The following is a 21284-nucleotide window of genomic DNA, read 5'->3' on the forward strand; positions in this document are numbered from 1 at the left end:
GTCAGTAACCATGGTGTTTTTAAAATTATAATTATGTTTAAAAGCATATTATTATATAAATCTTATCATAGAATATAAAGATTGTAATAGAACTTATTTGTTAACTTATTTACCCGGTTGATATTATAATGTGCACATTGTAAAAGTTCATTTAAAAAGAACAACTGTGGAGTTTCTGGTCGGGTTTTCTCAGCGGATTACCATTCCGAGACGGTAGTTTCTTACTATTTGTAATGTTAAAACATTTGATGGTACAAAAGTACGTGTAAATGCCTTTACTTTTATTTTTTTTACGTTTCTAAAGTGAGCAGAATGGGGAAATGTATATTAAAAAGATAAATAGTACAGTAGAGTCGGTAATGGTAGAGAAATTTAATTTTTATAAGACTATGACAATTGTTTTTAATTATTACATTACAAATGTATATAATACTAACCAAAAAGGTTAAGTTTTCTTTAACATAAATTTATATTTTCATTTTATTTATTACAATTTAAAAAGTAAAAATATAGAAAATGGATAATTCTTTAATTTTTACGTAAGATATTTTCTACTTTTTGACTCGAGAACCGTAGAGTTTCCAGTAGATTCCTTATCGGAAAATAAGCGTTGACCTTTTGCAGCTTTTCCGTTGCATTTTTGTAGGAATACTCGGAAAACGCTAGTGCGGTTTCTGAGGTTTAAAGGAAAATTTTATTTACTGAATTTTTATAGAGTTCCTTTTTTAAGTGACTGGTTTGAATAAATATATTTTAATATATTAGTTCAATGTGTTTATATACATTCATATTATTCGTTTTATATAAGAGATTTCCATTTATGAACAGACTCATCACGATGTCTCTGGAATCATAAGGCTCAGAGATTTGATATTTAGTAAGAATATTCCTTTCGCCAAGGACAGGTCAGTTAAGAACGAATTTTACTTAATCTCATCCGCAAAGGGGTTAAGTGGGCGAATAATTAGGCATATAGATAACGAAATTGCAGGCAGGAGATAGCTAGTTATCTGAAACGAATCGAAATTGTACCAGACGTATGTGGTTTTCAGAAACATAAAAAACGAACGTAATATCTTCTTTAGATCAGTAATAATCAAAATTACTTAATTAGTAGTGATAGATTTATATGGAGAAAATTCTATCTAGGTAAGTATTTTTCTACCTCTTTTGTTTCATGTCCGATCTTAGCCTTTCTAGAATTCTTATGCCCCCTATGTAACGAACATAATTTTTATATTAAGGTAAAATAGAGTTCAATTTGGATTGGCCCCTTAATAGTTCAATTGTCCGCCTGTGGGACGTGGGCTCCACGTTGGGAAACACTGACCTAGGTAAATATTACCACGGTGTTTAATTCTGCTATTTAACTCTAAACTGTATATATAAGTGCAATCAGGTTTTAACGGTGTTATAGATATGTTACCGAAGTTTTTAAGACGAGGATTCACGAAAGGTATAAGTTTAAAACAACATAATTTAACTTGACTCATCTAAATATGTTGATTGATGTTGGTTTGGTAATATTAAATACATGCGATGCGATATACATGCGAGTGTATGACATATAATTAATTTAAACTTGTAGTCTAGCTTTGTACTTAATACTAATATGAGAACTTTGCATTCATAGAAATAGGAGTAAAAATAAGAGAAATAGCGATGTGTGTATAATTAATACTAGGAATAAAGACAAGTCTATAACAACTTTGTTTAGGCTCTATAAAACTAGTAATTTCTACGTAGGTAAATAGGTAGACGTCTACAATGTCCTTTTTAATTTAATTGGTTCAAACTAGTCGATTACACCTGCTATAAATAAAGTATATATGTAAAAAATAAACCACATGTACGACTCTCTGACAGTGAATACTACATAAAGGATAATAACTCAATTTTATATTTTTTTACATTAAAAATATATATTTCATTAATCATGTTATTATAAAATTTTCACATGCGTCATATTACGGATTACTACATATTAAAATTAATTATTGTTTACTGTCGGTCGAGGTTTCATAAATCTGAGTTCTCTTTTAAAAATATACAGGAATATATATACATACATACATATATATATATATATTTATATATATATATATATATAGGACTCTGTGAGTCTGACGTAGTATTCAGGTGAACAGCGATTCCCCCGGAGCCTAACCCAGAACTGACGCTATTACCATCCTATGTCCTCGGATGTTTACATAATTGCAGCTTATTATACGAAGGGAAGTCTTGGAAAGGAATATCATTTCTTGCCTAGCTTGTGTATTCTGCAATAAGTCGTCTGCTGTTTTTATAACTGTCTGTCCGTGTAGACAATAAGCTATCGGAAGGATTTGACCTGCCGCATTTCAAGAGAAAAAATAATTTAATGTACACATATTTTAATGTTATTACTTTATGTAGGATGATTATAATTAGCCGTGAAAGATTTAAAAATTTATGCTGATAAATAGGCAATACATTCAAAATAGAGATTAAGTTACACTGTAGTCATTAATCGAAGATAACCTTGTATCCTTATCTAAGGTATTTTAAGATTTGACATATCTATTCTTTAACCATATCATAATAAAATTTACACATGATTTGTCAATCATCAAGTCAAAAGTCACCCTGTTCAGACGCCTATAGGAACGAGGATTTGTTATATACGAGAGGAAATTTCTTGCAATGAACTTTAATTACTGTTTTAATAAATTAATATTAATCGTTTCAGTGCATAGACATTCACAATTGTAATTGGTGGTGGGACCTTTTCAATATTTCAATAAATAGTTACTGCACTAATCCTTGACGAAAGACACATTGTGCTTGCTGGTAGAGCGATCACTCAAAATGCGTTTCATTTATTATTTTCTTTTTGACTGCGACAGTATTATCTTTTAACTCATACATATGTTCATCGTATCAGCTCATAAACATCCACTGCAAGGGACAGTCCTCCCTCAAACATCTATGGGGTGATACACCATAATCGCCAAGGTTGGCAGACGGGTTGGTGAATGTAGTGTGGTATTATGGGTACGCAGAAGACGTTGCTGCTCATCCTCTGTAAACTTGTTCATAAGCAGTGGCAATCCCATATAATTATTACACACAGTGTTAAACATATAAGATTGTATCTCGATAATCGAATCTTCGACCTATGATAGCAAGTTTGAGTCCTCTACCGCTTGGCTACCACTGCTTATGACATATCCGGATTAGAATCAGTGATCTATAACAATAAGTCACAGTACATCATCACAAAGCCAACGAGTGTTCGTATAAGATTAATTGACAATTTAATAACTTAGTTTAAATGCAAAATACCGTCTGTAAACTTGCTAGATTGTTTTGCTAGTATCTGATAACATAACGAGTCACAGCGCCATTGTGTATTTATCTAAAGAACACATACGAATGGAATTTATGAACAATACTTGATTAATGAATTTTTTGTGTGCAAGTCAAGGCGAGACGGGACCGGTTTTAATGGATTTTTACTAATATCTATTAGAATTGAATATTTCATCGATTAGATGTTTATTATTATTTTATTTATAATGTATTTCAATGTATTTATTATTAACAATTCATATGTTAGTGATATTGATATATTCTCGTGCTCTCTCGTATCTTTTAAAAAACAATTTCGTTCGAAATTATTGAGTACATACGATATAATTTAAACCATAATATAAAAATATAAACAAACATAATAAAAATATATAAACCATAGTCTTTGATCCCTGTTTGACTATAAATCATTATATGTTCTCAGTGAGATAGTAATAAGGTAACAAATGTAACTAATTTTACATTTCTAATCTTTTAAGTTTGTACTTTCTTACTGCCTTTTGTTACTGTTTATCAAATACCAATAAAATAAATAAAGTAAATAAATAAACACATACATAGGGTGATTGGTTGAAGGTGTAAAATCTTTTAAGTAGTGAAGTAGTCATTTACTGTCAACTAATGAACGACAAACCAACGGTTTCAGAAATAATAAAAAACATAAAATAAAAATAAACATAGGATGGTAATAAAAGCAGTTTTGAAATTCGAATTCCTACATTTTAAAATTAATTACTGTTTACTATCTGTCCATGCAGAATTTATACTGACATAAAGATTTAGCCTGTCGATTTTCAATAGAAAAAATAAATTAATGATGTGATATTTTAGTGATAACTTTTTACAGGATGGTTAGGATTAAGTGTAAAAAAAGATAATTCTTCGCTGACAAATGTTATATTTATATATATTCACCTTCCTAAAACTCTTGTATATTTATTATATTCGAAATTATTTATTACTATATACATGTCAACTGTCAATAACTTATATTCTTCAGTTTCTATAATAAGAGTGTATGTAAGAAATTGCCTATAGTAATAAGATCACCCATTGTACTTTTTGTTTACATTACGAATGTCCGCGGATTAAATATAAAATATTCTTATTAAAAACAGTATGATACAAAAAGTCACAATTTCAAAAAGCAAAAAAAAATGGTTGATAATTTAAATTAAATAGTCGATTATCTGCAAATTATGGGAAGAATTATCTACTACAAGTTAAAAGCCAATTATGTATCTAAAATTATATGTAAAGTTTAATACACATTTTTATTTTTAAAGACCGCGTATTTTGCTTCAACTTTTTATATTATACTTCCTATATATAAAAATAAACGTTTGTCTGTATGTCCTTTATAGAATCGTAAACTATGCATTTGATTATGTGACGATCTTATGCAAAGTTGTTGTGCATGAGACCGTGAAGGTTTCCAAGGTGTTAGTTTTTGTTAATCAATCAAATGATTCAAAATTTGTTGAAAAATTATTTAACATTTGGGTAATGTCTTTCCTTCAATTTTATTTTAGTTAGTGGCGTAGCAACGTTGACGTCCACGGCTGGACATAGGCCACATATATTTCCAATAGCAGTAGTTGGAAGCGGCCTGCATCCAACATCTTCAGTAGACGTTAACAAAGTTATGTGCCTTATGAGCGAACGTCCTGCGCTGCCTTTTGCTGCTCGTGGCCTCCACTTTAGAACCATAAGGTCTTATCGATCATCTGTTCTGCGCGCTATGTGCTCATTGCCACTTCGACTCCCCAAATCGCCGGGAATCCCTCTATTTATTCATTATTTTTATAATCTTTGTAAAGGTAGAATTAATGTCATGAAAACTAATCGACACGTGACCAATTATATAAAATTTATTTGATTTTACGAACATGTGGTATTTATATTAACACTATACTTACCGTAACTATTATGTTAATGTAAGGGAAATATAGTATAGTTATTCTTAACTTGTAATTGGCCATCATTATGTGAGTTATTCGCCTCCAATGTAATTCTTTACATTTCATGCTTTTTTTCACGAACCATAAATTGTGGAGGCATTCTCGCAGTCCGATCAAAATAAGCAATTTAAATTAAACTCTCTGGTCATATTTATAAGGCTGCAAATATAGTGTTCAGTCATTCGTTAGGTTTTGATATTTTTTTTACGTAGACACAAAACAGATGTCAAAGTTTTTTATCATGCTCTATGTTCGTGTAATATATTACGATTAAACGTAACGAGTAAGTGTTTAATTTTTGATATACGTAACTGAATTAATAAAAACGACTGTTTTTTTTTTAAATAGGATTATTAAAAGTACTGTAAATAACATCTTTTAGGTTTTTTATTTCTGGCTAGTGTTAAAAAAAAACATAACGTATTTTCTTGTTTCGCTGTAGGCACATTTTTTTAAAATACCGTTTATGTACTTCATTGCAAGTCACGATGAATAATAAATTAATAAAAATACGTATATTACGAAATAAAATTTAAAATACCTCGAGAGTATTATATTTAAAAAGATAATTTCATCTTAAAGTTTTTGACACTTATATAAAGAGATTAGAAATAGTGTAAAAGCTGTAAACGGGTAAATATATAATACATTTGTTTTCAATTAATGTATGGTACACACTATCCAAAAGTCAATGGTTCAGAAATAATAATTAAAGTATATAAGGAAAAATGTTTTCATATCCACATTAATACACATAAAAGGTTTATTTTTGGGACTTTGTCTTTGTAAACTTTTATGATATATATGTTATATATCACTGACTCACCTTTCATCACATGCCGACTCTTCCACTCCGCCTGTATCTACGACAACACCATTCATAGTTTTAAACTTTCCCAACAACTATTAAAAACTATCTTTATCACTCAATACGACATCCATAAGGCATGTACAGCACCAGATTTAAATATATACTTCGATATGGACGTATTGTATCACGGTGTGAAATCGAAAATAAAGTGAAAGATAAATAAATAAAAGTATAAAAATACAACGGACGTCCACTTGGTCAAGACTCCATGCGTTTATGTTTTCTGCCGCCACGCTCGTAGTGTACCGCATGGAGCTCGTGGCGCGAGTGGCCAAAGACTAGCGAATGCAGATTCGACACCATCATTTTATACGCATTTTATTATTTTGATGCTCCTGTAAATAATTATTTTTATCTATTATATTTACATAATTTTTTACTTTATTATGGATTTAATATGTGTATGTTTTATGTTTATGGTGTCAATAAAGATAATTTTTCGTTGTATCTCATTTGAATGAAGCCGTACTGCGCATCAATCATTAGCGTATGAACTAGTTTTAAGATTTATTATAATATTTTTATATATGTTTGTGTTTGCGTTTTTGATTTAACATGTACACGGACAACCTTTGGATGGATTTCAACTGGGATTTAATATGGTGTGGGCATATACAAAAAAAAAGAATAATTATGTGATTTATTATGAAATAATAAGTAAAAACTTATGCTAAGTTGACTGATAATATATAAAATTATTAAAAATCAAATACAAATACAATACACATATATTTAGAGAACTTAATAATACACATTATTTAAATACTATTGTACGGTAAATAAATGGAATACAAAATATTGAAAATTCCAAAGCAGAGACAAATGATACACGTTTACGAGTTCTAAAAGTCCAAAATGTTTCTGCTCTTGTTGACACAAATTTCACAGACAGTAAATGACTTGCTGAGGAAAACAGTGTAAGGATTCAAGTATTGCACCTAAGGGGTATAGGAGGCCATTTGAGTTTTAACACTCTGCGACATGACTGACCGAACATAAAAGTTCGTAAATCCCAAAAGTTTTGGGAATTTTTTTTAATAAATTTATTACAAAATATTTTTGACCGTAAAGTTTAATCTCAACAACAGGCGAGGTGGACATTAATCAGCTCATACGCTTGGTTTTTTTTTCATATCTAAGAAAAAGTTATACTATTATTTTTACATAGGTTTAGTTTTAGTTTCGTATAAACAACACCTTTTTATTACATAACCATTTATGTTTATTTTATTTATTTGTTTGATAACACACATTTATAATCTACAAGGTGGTTAATATTATTAATGTGTAAATTATATTATTAAATTAAAAGAAAAGTAACGAAAAATACAGGATATCTAACGTAAAGACGGTTCGAATCTTTGCCGCCATTCAAAAATCGCTGGATTAGTACCGTGATCCGTAGTTTAATGCCCACTGGCACCGCTGGTGCGTTAATATTTAATATTCAATGAATAACCAGTTGCTCCGCGAGGCGCGCGCAAACACAACACAAAAGCAGCGCCTACAGGCGGACCTGCAAATTGGATGAGGTTTACCGCATTAAACTGAGAATATTTTAATCTAACTAATATTCTCTCTCTTCTTATCTGCACTTTTTTTGAAAATGAATAAATATTACAAATGGCTAAAATAATTTTCTTCTTTATCTTCACCTTTTTCGAGATCACATATGGTTTGAAATAAGTTATAAAATCATTCATTGTCTTGTTTCGAAAATTAATGAATGGTTACAAATAGTCTAGTCCAGTGATTCCCAAAGTGGTCTATATTTAGGTGTCTATGGCAACCTGCAGGGGGTTAACGTGAGAGAAAAAAAATTTGGCGGTCCATGAAATGAAAATGGGTGTCCACGATAGTAGAACGACGACAAGATCAACACATACACTGATAGTACCTATTTAGTTACATCATACTATCTTATAATATCAAAACATTTACATTATTTATAAAAGTACTTATGAAGTAAAAAAAAAATATATTTGTTTATAAAATGGTGTAAGTTGTAGGATGTTGGTGGTCGCAATACATTTTGAACTTGTAAAAACCTGAGAGTCGCAGTCTCCCGTCTCATCATACCTCGCGGAAAGGGCGTTCAGCGCTGTTACCAATCTCCTAACGAAAAAAAGAAACAGACTGGACATCATTAGCCGAGGAGATTTAAGATTAACCCTTACAAAATTGACGCCAAATGTTTATAATTTATTATTAAAGTATCAGGTTCATCCTTCTCACCAAAAATATTGACTTATTGCTTATTTTATTTTATTTATAGTTTATTTTATGTTTATTTAATGTTACGTATATTTTACATAACAGATACAAAATTTTATTTTGAGTAGTTTAAATTTAAATTCAATTAATAAATGTATAAATTAACATGTGTTTTTACTTTAGGTTTTTACCACTAAACTTCACTACAGTTAGAAATTTACAGGAAATCTATATCAGGTAAATAGGGGGTCTACCCAACACGGAAAAACATGGCAAGGGGTCTACGACACAAAAAAGTTTGGGGAACTCTGGTTTAGTCCAACTAATTTTCTCTCTTCAATTTTTCACCTTTTGAAATGTTTAAATCTCATAAGGCTTAGAACCGATAATTTCAACTAATTTTCTAACTTTTTCTCGTCACCTTATTAAAGAAAACAGTATATTACATTTAAATTCATGATTCCAAATAATATTCTCTCCTTCCTTATTTCAAAATACGTAAATAGTATCACAAGAATCTGGAAATATATTGTTCTAACTCATTAAACTAAGAAAATTAGTAAACAGTATCATGTTAAAATACATAATTCAAACTAATTCTCTGTTCCTGTTTATTTATACCTTTTTCGAAAATAAAGAAATTGTATCGCATTGTATTATATCAGGGGTGGCCAATCTCCATGAAAGCCCGAGCTACTTTTCAAAATTTAAAATGTTTCACGAGTTGGAATTTAATACGTAATTAAATAGAAAGCAAAAAATAATATTACTATTTTACAGAAATTATATATATTGAAAACATAAATAAAGGTGAAAAAATATGTTTATTGAATTTACAACGTTGCGCTTAGTGTTTATTATATTAATCATATTTGTCGTCTGTAATTTAAAAGTCATTTTAAAACATATACGAAACGATTATAATTTTTTTTAATAATAAAAAAAAATAAAGGTGTATTTATTGAGAGTCGCAAATAATCCTTCAAGGAGCCACAGGTTGGCGACCCCTGTAATGTACTATTATTCTCTCCTTCTTTTTTTTTCAGAAATGATTGAATAGTACTTCATAAGGACTGAAAGCTTGAGCAGTGGTAGCTCTGCGGTTGGGAATTGACGCTTATAAATCGTGAGTTCGATTCCCAGCGTACAATCTTATATAATTCACATTTTGTGCATTAATTATATATTTTTTACCATTGCTTACAAGTTTCTATAGGATGGGCAGCAGCGTTCTCTGCATACCATAATACTACACTGCAATTGCCAACCCGCCTGCCAGGCGTGGCGATTATGGTTTGGATTATGATCTCTTCATAGACATCTTCGGGAGAGAACTATGCCTTGCAGTGCGTGTCTATGGGCTGAAAAGTGGGAAAGAGAAAGCTTTAAATATGTTATTTCAACTAATATTCTCTCTCTTTATATATGACTTAGGAAGACGAACGAAAAAGGGAATCGTTATTGGTAGAGCTTATCTTTTCCTGTCTTTTTACACCATTATCAAACACTATCCGTTACGCTTATATTATTGCTTTTATTTTCCATTATTAAGGTTAACATTTATTTTAGTTTTAAAATAGATATTTTTAAAATTCGCCAAGAATTAGCCCACGGGTTAAAGAGAACGTACTTTTCGCTACAAAAATCAGTTTTATTATTGCACTGTACTAGAAAAGAATATGACGTTTGCAACTATTGTACAAACACTCGCGAGCTCGGTGTTTGGCACTGGTCGGTGTAACATCTCCTGAGGATACCCCGTGGAGGGACGAAACACGAGTAGAGTAAATTAATGGTGGTAGTTGTGTTTCGCATTGTTTACCGCACCCGCATGTATCAGCGGGTTGGCGGGCGGTGTACTTCATTGCACGACTATTGCTGCATAGCGGAAGTAGCTACATATTAGTTTCTCTCTTAGTTCCCACAAAGATATCAACGATGACCGGTCTCACCAAGTTCAGCGATTACTCGCGATTTTGACTACATCGTCAGTCCACTTAGCGAGCGACTTATATACTAACTTAAACTAAGTTATATACTACTACGGTAAATAGATAAGCTTCACAAAAAATAAGAAGTACAAATACATATCTTATACCTAATGTTGCATTAAACCTCATAGGCACCTATAAATTTTACACGAGTATCCTTTGCTGAAATGCATGCATGATTTTTATAAAACGCTAGGAAAAATGTCAAAACTTAAAAATATATAAATGAATATTTCATCTTTAAACTTAACTAAAACGCATCCGCACTTTCTGTCAGTCTTACTTCAATTGTTCAGTGTGAACACGGCTTTCTAATTAGTAAATTTATTACGAAGTTGAAACATAACTATTTTGATTTTAGATTTATAAATAAATTTAGTTCCCACATTTATAGGATAGTCAACTATAGCTCTACCGGAATCGCGAGGTAGCGGTTATATATCATACATACTTTACATAATAGACGCAGCGTGGAAAACCCCACACTAGATGGACTGATGATATAGTTAAAGTTGCAGGAAGTGCATGACTTTTGGGGAAGGCTTAAGGTTTGTAATTGGCATCAATTAGCCAATATGATGATGATTGGTGACTAATTCGTAACAAATCACTTTTATTTTTTATTAAAATAAATTTTATTTCTAAACAAATTATTAATTTGCTTTTGTGTGTTTCGCATTTTATATTTTTATCATCTTATACTTCTTAAAATTCTTTATGTGTAACTGTTTGCTTATTCTTCAAATAAATAAATAATTGATTAGGAGGCGTGGCACAGTTCAGACAGCAAGAATTTTCTTAACACAAATAATACGGCTTCGTATTTTTATTTCTATTTCTTTAAACATTGTAACACATAAAGACGTCTACGTAAATATAAAATCGCTTATAAAGCTCACCGTAAGCTCTTTTATCCCATAAAAGCGATAGCAGTTAAAGCTAATAATAGCAGTAAGCATGCCGTATTTTGTTAGACGATTATGAACTTTATGCCTATTAAGATAGAATTTAAATCTAATAGTTAAGTCTAATAAATAGTTTTTTTTTGTTACGAGTTTTGTGGTTTACATTCTGTTTGCGCTAAGAATGCAGTGAGTCATTATTACCAAGGATAGACGACCTTGTTAGTCTTCAGATAACGTTGGGTTTAGGCTGCCCACTGCCCCAGCAGTGGACTTCTAACGGCTGATGATGATAAGGGCATAATCGTAATATCATTTGTACAATATATTTAGACTGCAGACATTAAGCAAGAAATACACAAATAAAACCGGTCAATTTTTTGGTATTCGTAGTATTCAGCTACGGGTCAGAAAAAGCACGATCTGACCTCGAAAAAGCTCGGTAGATATCACATAAATGCTTTTGTGATGCTACTAGAGGAAGTTGCAGCAAATTTCCTGAACAGCATTTCACATTGACGACTCTCTACGATCTCAAAATGAAAACCTGGTTTTCGACCACCGACGACCTCAACGTGGTCGTCTGTCTATCCTGTGGGCGGAAGTCCTATGCTGCTCTTGCAGGTTCCTGGACTCATCTCTAGAATCTTTAGGCCACTAAACATTGTATAATTTCGGACTTAATACTTTACAACCATATTGTACCAGACAACCCAAAGTAATGTATATAACAAATAGACAGCTCTGTAAATGTTATAGAAATAATAATTGATAATATAGTCCTATATATTTTATATATAACAATAAAAACTACAACTTCAACTTAATTACTAATATACTTAAATAGGAGGATAATGCACAACTCATCATCATAATTAATTCCTATATTCTCAAGATGAGGCAGAGGGCGTCCACAGTACGTCGCCATCTCGAGCGGTCTTAAGCCTCGCGCTTTACTTCGCTCCACGTCATTCCAACTGCTTTCACTTCTGCAGTGATCGTCCGCCGCCAGGTTTGCTTTGGGTGGCCACGTCTTCGCTTTCCTTGAGAATTTCATTCTATGGCTTACCTCGGTATGTGATCAGGGTCCCTTCGACACGTGTGGCCTATCCAGTTCCACTTGCGGTGTTTGATCTGCTGGTCTATCGGCATCTCACCGCAGCTTTTCCTGAGGTCTACGTTGGAGACTATCAGGCCAGTATGTACCGAGAATAAGTCGAACACAGTTGTTAACGAAGACTTGGAACCGACGCGTGATATCTTTGGTAACCTTCCACGTCTTGCATCCATATAGCAACACAGTTTTCACATTGGACGGGAATATTTTGAGCTTAACTCTCCTAATCAGCTTCCGTGATTGCTATACAGAATGGAGCTGTGCGAAGGCTGCCTTTCCCTTGGAGATTTTCGAAGCGGTGTCCTCTTCGGTCCCTTCTGATTCTGATACTACGCTACCGAGGTAAGAGAATGTGTGGACTCTGTCCACTCCCTCTGTGCCAATAAGCAACGGCAAAGAACCTGTTGCTGCGCACCTTATTTTTTGGGTCTTCCAGATTGATTATAAGTTAAATCATTATTTAAATTAATTTTATTTAATTATTGAAGTCAGTTGATTTTAAGTCCCGTCTGCAAAGCCTCTCGTCGTAGATCGTCCAGTTCGGCTTGCATGTCGGCATGTGTGTGGCTCAATGGGCATAGGTCATCGGCATAGTTCAAATCTTCCAAGACATTGGATAGTTCCCACTCTATGCCACTGCGCTTGCCGTTATTGGTGGTGTTCACTATGCCAAACGACAAGAAAAAGAAGAGGTGAGAGGAGGCACTCCTGTCGCACACCTGCATGGACCCTTATATCTTCCGAGACAAGGCCGTCATGAGTCACTCTGCAAGAATATTTCCTGTTGATGTCACATAATGCGGAAGCGTACGGTATTTATAATGCACAACTAATAATTCGTAATCATTCATAAATAGAAAAAAGTTACAACGATCCTTCCGTTAATAGTTCTCGAACCTTCTTAAGCATAGACGGTTTGCTTACACTCTCATTACTAAGAGAAGTTTATTCCAAAGCAAGACGCTTTGGACAGAAAAACAAGAATGTTTTAATTTAGATTTGTGAGAAGGACAATTTAGTAAAAGAAACACCTTTTTTCTAGCTATATGTTGTCAGCCATGTGTTGTCACTACAAAGCGTAGGTTTCCCCCCAATATATCTTTGGAGATTGACGATCACAGTGTGATATTATAATACGCAATGGACGCTGTTGACCATTCTTTGGAAACTTGTTTTTTATCAATGGAAGTCCTGTATAATTAATGTGAACTATATAAAATTTTATGCCGGGAATGGAATCTGCGACTTGCGATCGCAAATCTCAGTTCTCTACCGCTGAGCTGCCATTGCTTAACAAGCTATATGTAGTAGATAATAAATCGCTTGTTATCAATGTCCAAGTACATTATATTAATTACAGATATACAATTACTGCAGACGCAGTATTGCGTAATTTATCAAACAATGAACGCTAAAAAACAATTAATAATTATTATTCTTAAATACATTATTCTTAGTGTTATTTGATAAGAATATAATAACGATTGTAATTTCAGTGGCAGCCTGTAATATGACTGTTGTTAAATCTTAAACCGCAGTTTTAAATCCGAAAATAATAAGCAGACGATGAAGGAAAATGTCGTAAGTAACCGGGTTTATACGTGCTTTGAGTCCGTGGGAAAACACATCTGCATTTCTTTCTGGGGAAATAGAATCAGTAATGATGTTTACTTTGCACATAGTAACACTCTCTGTTAACTATGTAGTATGTGACACTGACATTACGTCAGCGGCAATCTATCTGCCATCGTAAGAATTCAAATGGGTGTTCGAAATTTAATTTAATAAAGGAAATATGTAATATAATTAAAAAGATGGCAAAAGTGGCTAGTCAGTGTAAAACTATTAAAAAACTACTATATATATATATCATAATTTTCGATAAGATCGATTAGAAGTTGCCTGAATTCGTCGTATTCCGAGTAACTTACAGTAATTGACGATAAATATTGCACATCGACCTTTGGAAAGAGACAATCGGCTAATTTCCGCTTCGTAAGGCACTATCTCTGTCCCACACTACCTATGTGACGTTTTGTTAGTCGTTGTATTTCGTGCGACAGAGATAACGCTCTACGAAGCCGAAATTAACCGATTGTTTCTTTTCTAAGGTCGATGTGCAATATTTATCGCCCGGTACTGTAGTAAGGTCGTCTTTTAACTTTGTGGATTTCCCACGCTGCGTTTGCTGGTCTAAGGTATCCAGTCTAGAAACTTCTGTTGCCCAATATATAGCCTTCACACAGACATTTAAACTTGGTAATCCGCAGGGCTACTTAGATTACTTATGTTCGTTTATAGATCTCCTCATATCTTCTTCGATTTAGTAGAGAAATCCCGAGCACGTAACTCTTTTTGTTTGTTAATGGAGCCTGAATATGACAAATAGCATAAAAAGTATTTACATACAAAACGGAAGAGCAATCCTTTCGGAGCTAGGATTCCATTTTTTACAACGCTTGCGTAATGTATAAAGGACAGAAAATTTTAAAAAAGAGCAGATTTAAGACATCCATTTGGATTGCATAAAAAGTACCACGCATTATATTCCAAGATTACGGTAATTTGCCGGTGTTTGTATTTTTATTGTCTGTACTTTTGTTATGTTTATTAAAGATTCTCAGTAAAATTGACAATATTACAAACAATAAAAAATTAAAGAGTAATTGTAATTTAGATGACAGGCTACCATAACATGCGCTAGTAAAAATAATTTTTTTTAAAAATAAAACTCAGTTCAAATTTTAATTTATAAACCAATATATCTAATGTAAACAGATAGTAATCAATAATTATTTTTTAATTTACTGTATGTTTATCATAACTTTTAAAGAGACACTGGATGCAGAACGCTTTCATCCGGCAATTGGAAATCTTTTAAGAAAACCTATATCCAGTGTACATCTTATGACTGAAATGATAATGACGATGATGTACATATACAACGATAACACAACGCCACGATTCCTGGCAGCATATAAAACCCGAGACAGAAAAAATTTTTTTGCAATAAATGGTTAAGTAAGAAAAGGACCAATATTTAGCCACTTCCGCACATGCAGTGGTAGTCGTGCAACAAAGTGCACCGCCCGCGAGACCGCTGATAAATGCGTATGCGGCAAACAATGCGAATTACACAACTACCACCGTCAAATCACTCAACACGTGTTTCGCCCCTCCATGGAGCATCTTCAGGAGTTATGTTACACCGATTAGTGCCTAACACAGAAACTCTGTGTTTGGCACTTAGGATGGACTTTCGCAAGGTAACGCCTGATTCCATTGAATATATGGTTAAGGCTTATGTCCAAAATTGGATGTCTTATGCTTGAATTGTCGATGATGATAAATTATTTAATTACATAGATTACCTAAATGTTAAAGATTAAAACGATAAATAAATAAAAAAATAATCGGATGAAATAAAAAAAAGTTTAGCCACTCAGGAGAGAAAAGTTTATTTTTAATTTGCGAAGTTGCTTTCAAAACATCGGCAGCATCGGGTCTTCTTGACTAATATATGTACTCCCGTTGATTTAGGGTACCGTAAAACACGAATGCAAACGGAATACTCGATCGGGTTGCTGTTAAATTTATAAACGCGGGCATCTACTGTGGACTAATAGATTCACGGAAGTGAATCGATTCGTGTTTCTAGGTTTCAGGTACTGTAAACGCTAATGTGTTTATATTTTATATGTTATATACACAAACAGTGCAATACAGACTTTTCTGACGGCAGATTAATCTTTGATTAGCTAGCATTTATAGGCTACCCAACATAAATTGATATTCTCGTGACAATTAAAATCTCAGGGAGTGTAACAAAATTATTACATGCGATGTAGCATTACCCATAACGATACATTTAATAGTTAAACTGTACAAATGTAAATTTGTTTTAAATTAATTATTTTATATACGTATAGGCAGCGGAAGCTGAGCTGTTAAGGTTAGTCCTGAGATTTGCGATCGTGGTTCGATTCCCGAGATACAACCTTATATAACTCACACTCTCTGCAATAATTATATAGGATTGCCACTGTTCACAAATAAGTTCCCAGATAATGGGGTAGCAGCGTTCTCTGCGTACTATAATACCACACTGAAATAACCAACCTGCCTGTCAAGTATGGCGATTATAGTATATCCTCTATCTATCTTAGAGGAAAGCTTATGACTTGCAGTGGGCCTCTATGGTCTGAAATAACGATTTAAGTTTAATTTTTACGAAGATTTCTCGTAACATATGAACCTTACTTCCAAGTCCCAGCGACCAGCTATTCTAAACGAAAACTTATTGTATTTTATTTATTCTTAATAAAAAAAATTATTAATTTATTTTCCAGTGGCCAGTTATTCTAAACGAAGACTTATTGTATTTTATTTATTCTTAATAAATAAAATTTATTAATTTATTTTTATGTAGTTATATATTGTCTAGAAAAATCCTTAACAATTATATGCAATTTAATTTATTATTACGAATTTAATTACTGATATGCATTTTAGTATCAAATACAAACCAATTAAATTTATTTGATTTGTAAGAGAAAGTTTTTGACATTCTAATCCAGTGTCTCCAGACGGCATTATTATAGGACATATAATCATTTAAGAAGGGGACTAATATATAGCTACTTCCGCTATGTAGCAGTAGTCTTTTCTTACTTAGGATGGACTTCCGCAAAGTAACGCCTGAATCTATTAGATATATAATCATTTATAATCGTCGGCTTAAGATTAAGTTTAAGTTAGTAACACGCTTCCTATTCAGAAGAACTATTAAGAAACTTAATGAGATTTGTATTTTTTGATGATTGTATTAACTATTTTTTTTAAATATTGGATTTATTAATTTTCAAAAATCTGTATCGCAGAAATAGTACGAAATAGAGTTATATGCCTTTTGATAGAGCCCATGCTTAATAAATATCATGAATTTACAAAGACATAAATTTATCGCGTAATTTTGTAGTTTGTAACAAATTCTTATACATTGACCTACGAATGAGTCAGACACTACATGCTTAGTAGCGGGTAGAGCAAGTATATTTTTATTTCTTAGATTACGTTGATATATATCACTGTTTATCTTTATTTACATTGATTCTCATGCACATACATTAAGTTATCTTAAATATATTGTGAGTTTAGTGTGAGAATGTTAGTGTCTTTAAATTTATTTACAAATGTTCGTCCACGTTGTGGTCGTCTAACACCGTATTTGCTTGTCCATGGTCTCTGGAATTTTACTTAGTTCTATTTTCTCCTTATGCAACAAATAGGATTTTCAGTTACAAAAAGGGGGGGGGGGGGGGCGAGAAGAAAAGAACATCGCATCGCTTATGATCAAGGAGAATCGAGGGAACTTTCTAGCACTGCAGAAGGATAATAGGAGATAACATTAAACAAAATAAGCAGACAAAAGAAATAAAAGTGTATAAGACTAGTCAAAATAAATTCTTAAATCTGTGATAAATTTATGGAGAAAATAAGAAAGTAAAAATTAAATTATTAATGAATGTAATTGTAACAATAAAGGAAATAAAACAGAACAAAAAGAGGGCAACATGCATACTCTTAGTATTCTGGTAGAAAGGCAACGAAAGTGAGGTGATGAATGAAAGGATTAAGAAAAAATTGAAAGGAATTAAAAAATTGTAGATATTAAAAGATGAATGAATAAATAAGATTAAAAATGAAAAAAGATTGAACTCAAAAAAAATGATGAAGAAAAATTGTTAATATAGTCCTTATGTACCCTAGACACGGAAAGTACGAGAGGCGATTAAGAAAAACCAATAGGATTTAATAATACAATCTTAACTCACTAGATTTTACACGCAAGCCAAATTAGTCATGTTTTTGCATGAAAAATTACCACAGATGTTATAACGTTTTATAAGCAAAACCGTATCTAATTCTGCTGAGTAGTTTTAACGCATTCTTCAATTACGTAATGTTTACTGTTTTTGACTAATTTAGTGAAGACAAAAAAGAAAACATAGTTACAATTATTTCCTTAAATTTGTTAAGATGAAGGCGAAGAAGTTTTATTTTGGATGAACTTTATCGATCCATACATTAGTTGAAATAGAATATAAATCTATCAGAACTCCTTACAAAGTCACGCAATTATAGTTACAGGTAAGAATTTCCATTTTATTTATTTTATGTCATATTCACTTTTTGCATTGCACGTACGTGTATCACTTCTGCCCGTAGTCGGAAACAATTTTTATATTCATTTTAAATGAACAATTAATCAATGTCGTAAGATGTGCTTTACAGAAAAAAAGCAATATCGTAGAAAGGCTGTCATCACAGGCATGGCTTTTTATTTTAATGAATCCTTCACTACGGTTAGATATTACCGGAAAACTTAATTAAGCTCGGTCAAAACTTCCCCCAAGGAATCCCACTTGGAGCGTTGTAATTAAGCTTTGATTATGAACACAAAGTTGTACATGTTGTTTAAAGCTCACAGGGCATAAGTTATTAAAGATTGGTTCACAATCTTAGTATAGTTTAGTATACTGACGAACACAGTTTAATCTATTTGATATATAGGATGATAGAGAAAACTTTTTAAAAGCCTTTTTTATTTATAAGTTCGATTATAAAGGAGTATGAAGTAAATTAGTGTCAATTACACCTAAATTAGTACAGTCAGTATTCGACTTAAGACGGGGTTCGGTTCCACAACTTCGAACGTAAGTCGAATTTCATACAAAAATAAATAATAGAATAAACAATATAATATGGTAGACATATATGTATATATTGTACAAGAAGCAAATATTTTGCCACACTCATGCTGTTTTATTAATTTTATTTTCATCTCTAAGTCTATTGCCTTTCTTTTTCTTTCATTGGTCTTATCAACCATTTTGGTGACAAAAAATTTAAAAAAAATTTACACATTTTTGAGAATAATTTTTTAATTTTTTTTTTGTCGTAAGGTCGTAAGTCGAGGTGGTCGTAACTCGAGAACTGACTGCATTACTTTCGGTTGGCTCAAAGGATGTCTGGTAGAGATCGCTTTGAGCGATAATCACCGCCTCTTGTATCAAATGAATTATTTATTTTTTTCCTCTATTTATTATATATGGCGTACAAAATGTGTTAATGAATAAATAAATAAATTCTTTTGACAGTTACTAGTCAATATTTCGTCATGTTTTAGTTTAGTTCGCATTATATATAATTCGATAGTATGGAAAGAACTTGTTATAGATTCTGTAAAAGAAATTATCAGAAATGAAAAGACAACTGAGCAGATATGTATTGGTCTGTATATTATTGCGGTGTTAGGTTAATATTTATATCTTTCTCTATCTATCCCAAATGAACGTATACAATGAAAATTCTATTGATAATTATTTCAACATAAAAACATTGCAGAAATAAAATCAATCTTTTATTAAAAAAAAACATATAAAGAGAATATTATATCAACCTTAACCTCATTGCAGCAATTGTTATAGGAAAACTTAGGAAACGTATTGGTCAGAAAATCCAAGAACAATGTGTATTACCATTATGTTACGACACTGAAACTACGTCTCTCTACTTCTTTTTAAACTCACAGAGGCTCAACGATCTATGCAGAGAGCTATGGGCGGGACTTCTCTACGAAATTGAATCAGGTATATAGTACTGGAAATGTATGAAAGTAACCAATATAGTCTAGCGGATTGGCAAGCAAGAGCGCAGGTGATCAGGCTTTAAGATTCTTAAATAGCGACCACGGGTCGATAAGCGTGTTATCTATATTCGATTGGTGCTGGACGCTTTTAGCTGTTTGGGTTTTTACAGCGGGTTTTTAGCTGTTTAGACTTAGGGCTCGCGGATCTGAAATCCGAGTTAGTAAATTAGAAAAAAAAATTACGTCAAATGCGTCGCCTGACGCATTGTTTTTTTTTATGGCCCCCGCTATTGGAGGCCTCTCGTACTCCTATCTTTGGTGGGACAGGGACTTTACGGGCAATTTATTTTTTCACATAGTTATTTATTATTTCCATTCTCTCCTTTCAATTCAGTTCTTCACATATTCTTTCAATCTATTCTTTCATGCCACATTTCTGCTACCTTTCCCTTTTACTCTGTGACCTTTCATTCCTCCCTCATTACATGACGCCTGTCGCATTGTATTGCACAGTATCAGTCAAGGTAAGACGTCTAAACTGAGGTAAAGCGACGATCTTGCTAGAGTTAAAAGACGCTGGGTAGGGCATAGTTAACAGTAAACATTTACGGTTGAAACAAAAATGATGTTATATGACTGCGTCATGTGGTTAGGTTTTATAAATTGACCTCAAGTAACTAATAATTATGGTTAGCTGGAAAAATAAAACCAGATTTCAGGAGAAAGTCTTCATAACTACAGAGAATGTGTAGAGATTGATGCCGAAGTGTAATGATAAAAGGTAATCAAGGTTTTATTGACGGTTGGCATGATTTCAAATAGAATTGATAAAATACTTTTATACTTAGTAACATTAGTTACGGTTTCTGGTTTTAATTACATCTTATGAAAATTAAAAATAAAACTGCTTAAGTTATTTTAAAAGGGTACTAAATGCGCAACACAAAATGGCGGCGTCATGACATTGAAAATTGGATATATTCGTTCTATCGTTCAAGTAATATTTTTGAAAATAATCTTCCATTCCATCATAACAATGATATACCTATTATTGTTTGTTCCTCACGGGAATAGAGACCACGTTTTATACGAGTATATACCGGGTTATTCATACCTCCTGATTCTGGGTTAGTAAATAAACTACTGTATTGTATTTGTTGAGCACCGGCAGCCCAGTGGTTGAGGCTTGAGACGTGTCGCGGATTCGATTCCTGGGATACACTCGC

General features: G+C 32.4%; 1 protein-coding gene across 1 annotated transcript in view; it reads right to left on the minus strand.

Annotated features, from left to right (window-relative positions):
- Positions 1-6382, minus strand: part of LOC137924166 (calcium/calmodulin-dependent protein kinase kinase 2) — a 54059-nt gene extending 47677 nt beyond the window's left edge. The window contains exon 1 of the mRNA XM_068767516.1: positions 6139-6382. Within this exon, the coding sequence (XP_068623617.1) occupies positions 6139-6194 (56 nt within the window). The 5' untranslated portion in view covers positions 6195-6382. The remainder of the gene's footprint in view (positions 1-6138) is intronic.
- Positions 6383-21284: the final 14902 nt, after the last annotated feature.

The sequence above is a fragment of the Battus philenor genome, unplaced genomic scaffold (assembly GCF_028537555.1).
Source record: "Battus philenor isolate CCGP_79_NKW_IND1 unplaced genomic scaffold, ilBatPhil1.0.hap1 SCAF_23, whole genome shotgun sequence".
Classification (NCBI taxonomy): Eukaryota; Metazoa; Arthropoda; class Insecta; order Lepidoptera; family Papilionidae; genus Battus; species Battus philenor.